This window comes from Haplochromis burtoni, unplaced genomic scaffold, assembly GCF_018398535.1.
Source record: "Haplochromis burtoni strain Fernald_Lab_line unplaced genomic scaffold, NCSU_Asbu1 Contig_692, whole genome shotgun sequence".
In the NCBI taxonomy this organism is placed as follows: domain Eukaryota; kingdom Metazoa; phylum Chordata; class Actinopteri; order Cichliformes; family Cichlidae; genus Haplochromis; species Haplochromis burtoni.
In genome coordinates this window covers 204304-213857 of record NW_024583053.1, presented here as the reverse complement: position 1 = coordinate 213857, position 9554 = coordinate 204304, and the positions used below count along the sequence as shown (strand labels likewise).

Below are 9554 nucleotides of genomic sequence, written 5' to 3'. Positions count from 1 at the left end.
TGAGTGAAGTATGTATGTGTATATATGTATATATTGTACTATTCTTAGTTAGTGTATTGTCTGTCTTGTCTTAATGTTGGTTTAAAATGGAGCACTGTAACAAAAAATAACAAAAAATAATTTCCCCCAGGGATTAATAAAGTATTCTGATTCTGATTCTGATTCTGATTCTGACTCTGACTTGCCTGACATTACTTGTGACTTGAGGATAAAGACTTGAGACTTACTTGAGACTTGCAAAACAATGACTTGGTCCCACCTCTGTTGTCTACAAATAAAGTTGCACATTACACAAAAACTACAGTTAACTAAATGCAACAAATAATTTGTTCAACATCAAGTATTACATTATTATGTGGAAAACCAAACAAAACATCAAACCGTAGTATCTTCCCTTTTAGATGCTTTTTCACTCTTTATAATTGCTGGACAACAAATGAGTATTTAAGAGTAATCCTGTCCTGGATTTTTCTCAATTTTTTCAGGCTATTAATTCTCCTGCTGCTGCTGCTGCTGCTATCTGGACGAAGTTTAAACCATGACAACACCAAACCAATGAAGTCCACCTGGTCTGCAACTCGTCATACTTACCATAACACTAGCCAGGATGTGAACCCCCTAGCTTTGGTGTATTAAACATCCACTTACTGGCAAGGGGCATCTTGTCCAGGATCTCCTCTCTGACTGTAAGTTAGACTTCTTGACTGAAACATTGCAACAGACTGGAGACTTTTTCTCACTCAATGAAGCCACTCCATCTGAGTCTTTTTGAACCTGTCATACTTGAGGCTTAGGGAAGAACAGGGGTCTTGCGATGATCCATTGCAAGCACTGGAAAGTTCTTCCTGTCTCTGTTCCCATCTTTCACTCATTGAAATTCACCACTTTAAAGGTCCCTCTACATACTCTTAAAATCATATATACTGTTTACCGACCACCTAAGCCAGAGAAGTATTTTTTTAATGACTTTGCTGCTCTTCTTACTCATTTCTCTGTACTTTCTTCTAACATGATGATCTTTGCTGATCTCAACATTAATTTGGACAGTGATAATAACTCCCATTCCAGACAATTCACATTCTCCTCTCCCTTAATGCATTAGGTGGTATACAAGTGGATTGCTATGGGCCTTAACAAAGTAGATTAACACTGGGGAAGCAGGTATGTAAGCAGGGTGCCAAGCTTGGTAGCATTGGAGCTGAACTGCATCTGTAAGACTGTATGCAGTCTCTGGGTGTCCTCCAAAATGACAGATGTTGCCTCAGGTGTTAAATCACTGGGAAATGAGGAGTAATCTGGTACTGGGTCTGAGGGGCTCATCAGGCAACAGCTGTAGTGTAAAAGAAAAAGCAGACAAAGAGAGTAACAAGCTCCAATGCATTTATTTACTTGAAAGAACCCAATAGCATGCACAATAAATGTCTATGCAAGAGCTCACCAGGGCACTCCGGCGAGTTTCATTTATATACTCCCTCCAACGTTATCCTATAACAAAAACTCAAAAGTTATAACAGGGGTCAGCAGCCCTGGGCACGCGTGCCAAAGCTGGCACGCGAAGGGTTAACTAATGGCATTAATTAATCTGAGAAGGTGCATTAAAAATGAATGCCTTGGCCAGGCCAGCAGTGCACATCGCAAAATAGCCGCTTCTTAATGACAGTATCATAGCTAACAACCCCAACTACCGGATTCAACTTGTAATTGGCTAAAATTAACTTAGCCTACCAGTGAAAGGGATGTTGCTAGCTGGCAGTTTTTTCAAGCGATGTTGAAATTTCCACATTCCAACCTTCAGAAGCTTCAGGAGTTTTCCACTCAGCACAGCATCAGCACTGCGGAAATACACGGATACATCTGTAGACTCGAGACAGAACTCACAATGTGTTTTCAGGACTTTCAGGTGTGGACCAATGTTTTCTTTTCTGATCAAACCAGAAAGCTTTAATGAGCAGCTGGATTTGTCTCGCATTAACTGGCTGAACACAGAGGACATCGAAATGCAGCTGATTGAACTGAAAAGCTCGACTCTGTGGGGGTCAAAGTTTGCAGAACTACGAACGCAGCTGGAATCCACAGCTGTGCGTGTTTATGGAGCTGCATTTTCACTTGCTGGACATCACTACCAGACAAGTTTAACTGTCTTCAGAACATTGCAGAGGCCTTATTGACAGTATTTGGCTCTACATATCTGTGTGAGCAGATTTTCTCCCACATGAAGAGTGTCCTCAGGTAGCCGTCTGAATGCTGGACACTCAGAGACCTGTGTCTCTGAGTGGGAGACCAGAGATCACATTAACATGTGTATGCCTGAAACCACTGCAACCCCCTCTGGCTTCTGCTCCGCTGCTGCTGGGTGGCCCCTCCTCAGCTCTTTCCGGGATAGTGGCACAGTTGCCCCTCCAATGGTCTTCCTTGGACTGTTGCGCTCTGGGAGTCTCTGGATGTCTGGAGCTTGGATCTCCTCCATACCTGCTTCATGCCCTGGGGGACGGGGATATGGCTCCCCACACCCTCTAGCAGATCGTTACATGAAGGAACGTTTTGAATACAAGCGTGCTCATGCTCACAGGTGTACACACGGGTGCTCACAGACATAAACCACACCTTTTTTGGGTGCTACCTCAAAGCACACTGTGCGCTGTCAGTATATTCAGTATTTAGTATTTACTGTTATATACACAGAGATTATCAGGATGATGTTGTTTATTATATTGCTCTCTTTTTTACTTGTTTTCTCTTTTGTTTTTTTTCCTCAACAGGTGAAACAGGTGATTGATATATATGTATATATATCAATCATGTATCTATATATCTATATATAGATATATAGATATATAGATACATGATTGATATATATGTATATATATCAATCATGTATCTATATATCTATATATAGATATTTTTTGCCCCCCCCACCATTTTTTTGTGTGCCCTTAATCACTGTTCCTCTTCCCTGCTGTTTCTTTTCCCTCCCTCTCTTTCTTTCTCCCTTTCCTTTCCTCCAGTCATGTCTGTGGGATGGTCCATTTGGTAAAGTAAATCCGTTGGGCATCTTTCTTGGCCTTCAGAAAGTAATTCTGATGGCAAAAGAACAAAACAGGACAGGCAGGCAAAAAATAAATTAAAAAAAACAAAAAAATAAAAAGCATGTGTATCCCATGTGTATTAAAAAACATGCCATATTGGCACAGTTTATTTTTCTTATCATTGTTGTGAGGAGGCCATAAATAGCATTTGCATTTTCTGTTGTACAGTTCATTTGCTGTTATGGATTAAAAAGTGTCTTTTTTTGTTTCAAAATAGCTGATAACTATTCGCTGATAGCTGCCAACATCTGCAAACAAATATAAATCTATAAAGTGGTTCTATATATTGTGTAACTGTTCATATAGAGCGTTATTAAATTTATGCAATCATATGGCACACTGACTTCTGAGGAAATTTTAGATGGCACTCATCATCAGATAGGTTTTTGTATTTCTCTCATTACTGGTGAACTCCGCTATTACTCCCTGCTCTATTTCAGCCCACTTGTCAACCAATCAGCGTTGGGCAGCTGCATACATTATCCACTTTGCGCAGGCAGGGTCTCACATGGGTGAAAACCCCTCTCCCCCCCCTGTCTGACTGAAAAGAATATTTAGACAGACACATTTGCAAGACTAAAATTCCACTCAGCAAAAATCTACAAAGGGATAAAATTAGCAGGTACTAACAAAGCGGCTAGAGGCAACATATCATAAGGTTAACAGCACCAACCATGTTGGCAGACACGTTTCACAAGGATGGTAAATACATCAATTTAAAATGTTACCATTTCTTCTGGAGAAATTTTATATTTTTGACTAGATGTGTGTAAAGTTTTCTTTGAAGGTTTCATACATTCTTATATATTTGTTAAATTGTAAAAAGCAAGCTGCAGTTTGTTATCTGGGTTTACAGACAGACTGTTATAATATGTTGTGTTGTCTATTATCACTGTATATTATTGCAGCATTATTCTCAATATTATCGGATTGCTAATTTTATTGAATTGCAAGTCATTGTTAAGCTGTAAATATTAATTGGGTTTAAATTATATATATATATAAAACCTAATACATCAATAATATAATAACTATAAACAGTTCAAATATAGTTAAACTGTTTAAATGAACATTTTTAAATTGGTATTTTGATCTGCAGGTCAGTGAAGTTGGGTCAGCGTGTACACATAAGGAAACATGGCCTGCACATCACAGTCCGCATTAGACTATGTCAAGCATGCCAAACCCCATCTTATAAGCGGATTAAAGGATCTCTCTGTGATTTTGGAGAACTTGAATCAGAAAGGAGTTCTTGGTGATGAAGAAGTCAGCAATATAAAGGCAGAGAAAACTGATGAAGACAAAAGAAGAACAACACTGATCTCAGTCATAAAAAAAGGGGAAGCAGCCTGCTATGAGTTACTCAAGATTATCGACAGGACAAGGAAGAGGACTTTAGAGAAACTGCTTCTTCCTCCTGAGAAAAACAGCGATGCTTCCACTGAGAAAAACAAGTTTGATCTGCATCATTGGATCAGTTGCTTTTCCTTCAAGGAGGAGACTCAAGTCGATACAAACTACTTACAAGGTATTTTGTAGTAAAATCTTGATAAAAATAAAATCTTTGATGTATTGACGAACTGCACTTTAATGCATTGGATAAATGTATCTGTTACAACTGCTTTAATTCATAGTGAATTTGTTTTCTCACTGCTTTTAGGGCCAAGGTCATGCCACAAATATCAGGAAATGTTAAAGTCAAATGCAAAAGAGAAGTCAAATGAGTTTTGGGCAGCAAGTAAAAATTGGTTTGAAGGAAACAAGACGCCTGATCTGTCATACTCATCACTTATATTAGACACAGAGCAAAGTGTTTGTCCATCTAAAATTAAAAAATTAAAAAAAAGGAAAAGCAAGCTGAGTCGCCCTAAAAAACTGAGGACATACATCCCTGAAGAGAAACCCACCATTTCTCCCAGTGAGCTGCTGAAAACAGATAAAAACATTCTCTTGGTTGGAAAACCTGGAATTGGAAAGACAGCACTGACTCATGAAATGTTGAGACTCTGGGCAGAAAGAGAAAGCAAAGAGCTTGATTACATGTTTTACTTTGACATGAGGGAAACAGCACAGATCGTGAACGCCAAAAATTTGGAGGAACTTCTTTTCAGCTTTTATTGTGGTCCAGATGAAGGCAAAGATGCGGTCTTACAGGACATACAGAGTCACTCTGACAATGTTACAATTATTTTTGATGGACTCACAGATATCTCTTCACCAGTGGTTACAAAGATTTTAAAGAACAAATTACTACCTCTTGCAAAGATCATCATAACATGCAGACCAGATGATGAGGATACAAAGTTTTTTTCTGGGAACTTTGACAGAGTGGAGGTGAAAGGCTTTAGTGAGCAGACTATAAAAACATACTTATCTGCAACACTCGGTGAAGATCAGACGAAGGTTTTGAGTAGCGTGGAGCTGGTAACTCTTTGTCATGTCCCCATGTATGCACTGATGATGGCTGTTTGCTTTTCATCAAAAGATGCTCCACAGCCATGTACAATAACTGAGATCTACATCAATATTGTTCGATATTGCCTTCAGATAAACAGCAGAACTAAGAACCAAAAGCTGAATTTCTTCATCAAAACCAAGAGAGAAGAAATTCTGTCTTTGGCTGAAGCTGCTTTTCTTTCAACCCAACAAAAAACTGTGAACCTGACAGACCTGACCTGTGACGACAGCTGTGTCCTGTCCTTCCTGAAACCACTTCTCATTAAGGAGGCCGTGACTGAAACAATAACCACATATGCATTCCTCCATTACACAGTGCAGGAGTTTTTTGCAGCACTGTGGCTCCTGAAGAATCCTGATAAAATCAGAGATGTTTTTCAGCAGTGCCTCACAGAGGAGAAGAAACACATGAAACATCTGATCCCCTTCATGTGTCGACTGTTGAATGAGAAGAGCCCAAGTTTGATGAAGCATCTGATTCCAGATCAGGACCTGAAGAATACATCTAACTGGTTCTTCAAGGAGCTGATTAACACATTTCTTCCTCATCTGTGTGAGCAAGAAGCAGCTGACACTGAGGGCAGTGGGCTCCATGTCCACATACTGTTCGTATGCCAGTGCTTGTATGAGTCCCAGAGTCCTGAAGCATGCGTCTACCTTCTAGACAAACTGGACTACCATCTTGACCTCAGTGGAGACAGTCTGGATCCTTACCCTTGCTGTGCTGTGGCCTATGTGGTCACTCAGTCAAAGGAAAGGAAAATAAGGCTGAACCTCGAGGACGTGATCATATCAGAACAAGGAATGAGACAGCTGTTCGGATGCTTTGAAAATGTCCAATGGTAAGAATGAACATGTAGTTTCAGGGTTATATTACTGCTTAGGTTACAACCTGTAATAAGACTCATATTCTTGGTTAGTTTTACAATGAGATAATGATCTCTTCTTTCAATTATAGGTCTGACTCTCTGGCTCGACAGCTGTGGGAGCTTTTTCTTATCAGCGAAGAGCAGATGGACTTCGTAACCTTACTTAGTCTTGATGGAAATCATTTACACCTTCCAACTCAAGGTGAAAAGCAGCTTTATGAAAGAGCTGTGGAAGTCATACAGAGGATGCCTACAAAGGTTAATGTGTGCCTCTACTGGGACAATGAAACTCCTCCCTGTCACAGTCAGTGTGAGTCTCTGCTAAAGGCTTTCCCGTTCATCAGCTCAGTCAGGTATGTAGCTTTTCCTTTCAAATAATTATGTACCTGCTTATTTTTATAGTCTGTGACTGTTGAAAAAAGAGGCTTATTTTGTGGTGGCATTTTAAAAAAATAGAAAAGGAGCTTTAAATTTTGAACTGAAAGCTGGAAAATGTGATTACCGTAAATCCCGGACTACAGAGCGCACCTGATTAAAAGCCGCATGCTCTAATTTTAGAAAGAAAATCAATTTTGTACTTGTACAGGCCGCACCGGATTTAAAGCCGTATGCGTTTCACTTGTAATATGAGATACACAGAAATATTACACGTGAGGATTTTTAACGTTTAATTTAATCCGTAAGGTAACGTAAACGTTATGGTAACATACAAAAATACATACTGCAAATGCTTTTTTTCCTCGAACAGCGCCTGTAACACGGCTACCTTTAAGTATACGTACGTATCGGTAACACACAAATTACGATGCTTATGGTTTTTTTACGGAACAGTGCACAAACAACATTACAACGTCTCTTAACAACCGGTAAAAAATATATACCATATATATACTACTTACCAATTTTATTAGTCTACTGTTACCAGGCAAAATATTTTTGGCCGTATGAAAAAAAAAATGCATTAGCGTCAGTATAAGTTCACAGTGTTCACAGTGGGGGTGAAAAGTAGCGGCTTATGACCCGAAAACTACGGTAAATCTGAGGCCTTACATTTCATAGAATCCTAGAGGCCTCAGGCTGGTCTCATGGTGCTTGATGAATCTGAATGTCTAATTTGTTAGTTTTCATTTCATTCATGAAACCCCAATTCTGAAAAAGTTCAGAATTCGGGGATACTATTTAAAATTACATAAAAAACAAATAGGAAATCTCATAAACCCATATTTTATTCACAATAGAACACAAAACCTATTAAATATCAAAACCTGTTGTGAACCAAAGAAAATTTAACATTTTAGGGAAAATATTAGGATATTTTGCATTTATTGGCTGCAACACATTTTAAAAATTTGGGATGAGGCCAACAAAAGGCTGGCACTAAAAAGAAAAAGCTGAAAGGATGTTTTGCAACTACTTAAGAGCATTTACCATTCAGAATAATGTAGTGTAAAAAAAAGGACTTTGAAGATCTAATTTTCTACAGTACATAATATCATCATTAGATTCAGATAATCTGAAAAAAATCTCTGTGTGCAAAGGACAAGGATGAAAAACAATATTGAATACTTATGACCTTTGAGCCCTTGGACAGCAAACCAGCATGATTATGTCATGAAAATAATAATAATAATAACAATAATGGATTGCATTTAGATAGCGCTTTCCTAGACACTCAAAGCGCTTTTCAATTCCACTATTCATTCACTCTCACATTCACACACTGGTGGAGGCAAACCACAGTTGTAACCACAGCTGCCCTGGGGCAGACTGACAGAAGCGAGGCTGCCATATCGCGCCATCGGCCCCTCTGGCCAACACCAGTAGGCGGTAGGGTAAAGTGTCTTGCCCAAGGACACAACGACCAGGACAGACAGAGCATCACTGCATGAACTCGGGAATACTTCCAGAAATCACTGTCTGTTTACACAGTTCACTGTATTATACCAACCAAAGCCTGTTATAGACATGCTGGCCCACAATGTCCCTTCCATGCTTTCCCACACCAAAGCATGGACAGCATGCAAAGGTGAGGGTATGGACATACACCGACTGGTGAATTGAGAGCTTGACTTTTACACTCAGGTCTCTCTTCACCATGACAGACCGGGAGCGTTCGGATTACTGCAGCCGCAGCACCACTCTCTCTGTTGATCTCCTGCTCCTCGCTCACGAACAAGACCCTGAGCTACTTACTTTTCTGACAGAGGATCATGAGCTCAGACTTGGATTTGCTAATTCTCATACCTGCCGCTACACACTCAGCTGCGAACCACTCCAGTTTGAGCTGGAGGCCACCACCTGATGAAGCCAACAGAACCATATCATCTGCAAAAAGCAGAGATGAGATTCTGAGACCACCCAAGTGGAAGTCTTCTGCCACTTGGCTACACCTAGAAATTCTATCCATAAAAATTATGAACAGAATCAGTGACAAAGGACAGCCACTGCTTGCCAGAATCTCTTTGAGGCACTCCCAAAGTCTTTTTACGTGGCCTCACTGAACTCCTCCCACATCCCAGTTTGTGCTTCAGGCACTGTTAAAGCCATGCTCAGCTTGGCCTGTCGATGCCTCTGAAGTTCTTCAGGCTACCCAAGTCAGATAGGACTCCTTCTTCAGCCTGATGGTTCCCTTCAGCACTGGTGTCCACTGTCTGGTTTGGTGGTTACCACAACAACAGGGATCAACATGCCAGCATAGATCTGATAACATGATTAACGCCTTCGACGCTTATTCCCTTCCGATGCTGCACCCTTTACCCACCCCTGTTGCTTGTCATGTGTTTCTTTGGTGTATTAAGAGTTTTTTCATGTGCTATGTGCAGAGGTGTTTTTTTCTGTTCTCAAACTGATCTCCCTGTTGGAGCTCAGTCTGGGAGGAGTTATTTTTTTCTCCTTATCTTTCCTCGTGTGGTGCATTTTCCATTGTTATACCTCTCTGACCTGTCTTCCCCATGTGATCTTTTGTGTAATGTATGTATGGTCGGAGGGTAAGATGGCGCCGCCATTGCGTGCAATAGGTCGGCAGCCTTATGAAATTTCCCCCTGTGGGACTAATAAAGGTATATCAAATCAAATCAAATCAAATCAAATCTTTTTTTTCTTTTTTTCTTTTTTTTTTTTGCCTGTCCCGTTTGGCTCTTTT

General features: G+C 40.0%; 1 protein-coding gene across 35 annotated transcripts in view; it reads left to right on the top strand.

Moving 5' to 3' along the window:
- Positions 1-246: 246 nt before the first annotated feature.
- The window catches only part of LOC102290299, a 61294-nt gene continuing 51986 nt past the window's right edge, over positions 247-9554 (top strand). For 10 of the 35 annotated variants that reach the window (XM_042215273.1, XM_042215262.1, XM_042215250.1 and 7 more), the window contains exons 1-4: positions 450-686; positions 4186-4614; positions 4747-6385; positions 6502-6765. In XM_042215273.1, coding sequence (XP_042071207.1) covers positions 4224-4614; positions 4747-6385; positions 6502-6765 — 2294 coding nt within the window. In that variant the 5' untranslated portion in view covers positions 450-686; positions 4186-4223. Of the gene's footprint in view, positions 687-4185; positions 4615-4746; positions 6386-6501; positions 6766-9554 lie in introns of all 35 variants that reach the window. The other 25 variants (XM_042215266.1, XM_042215265.1, XM_042215267.1 and 22 more) reach the window with 8 other exon arrangements.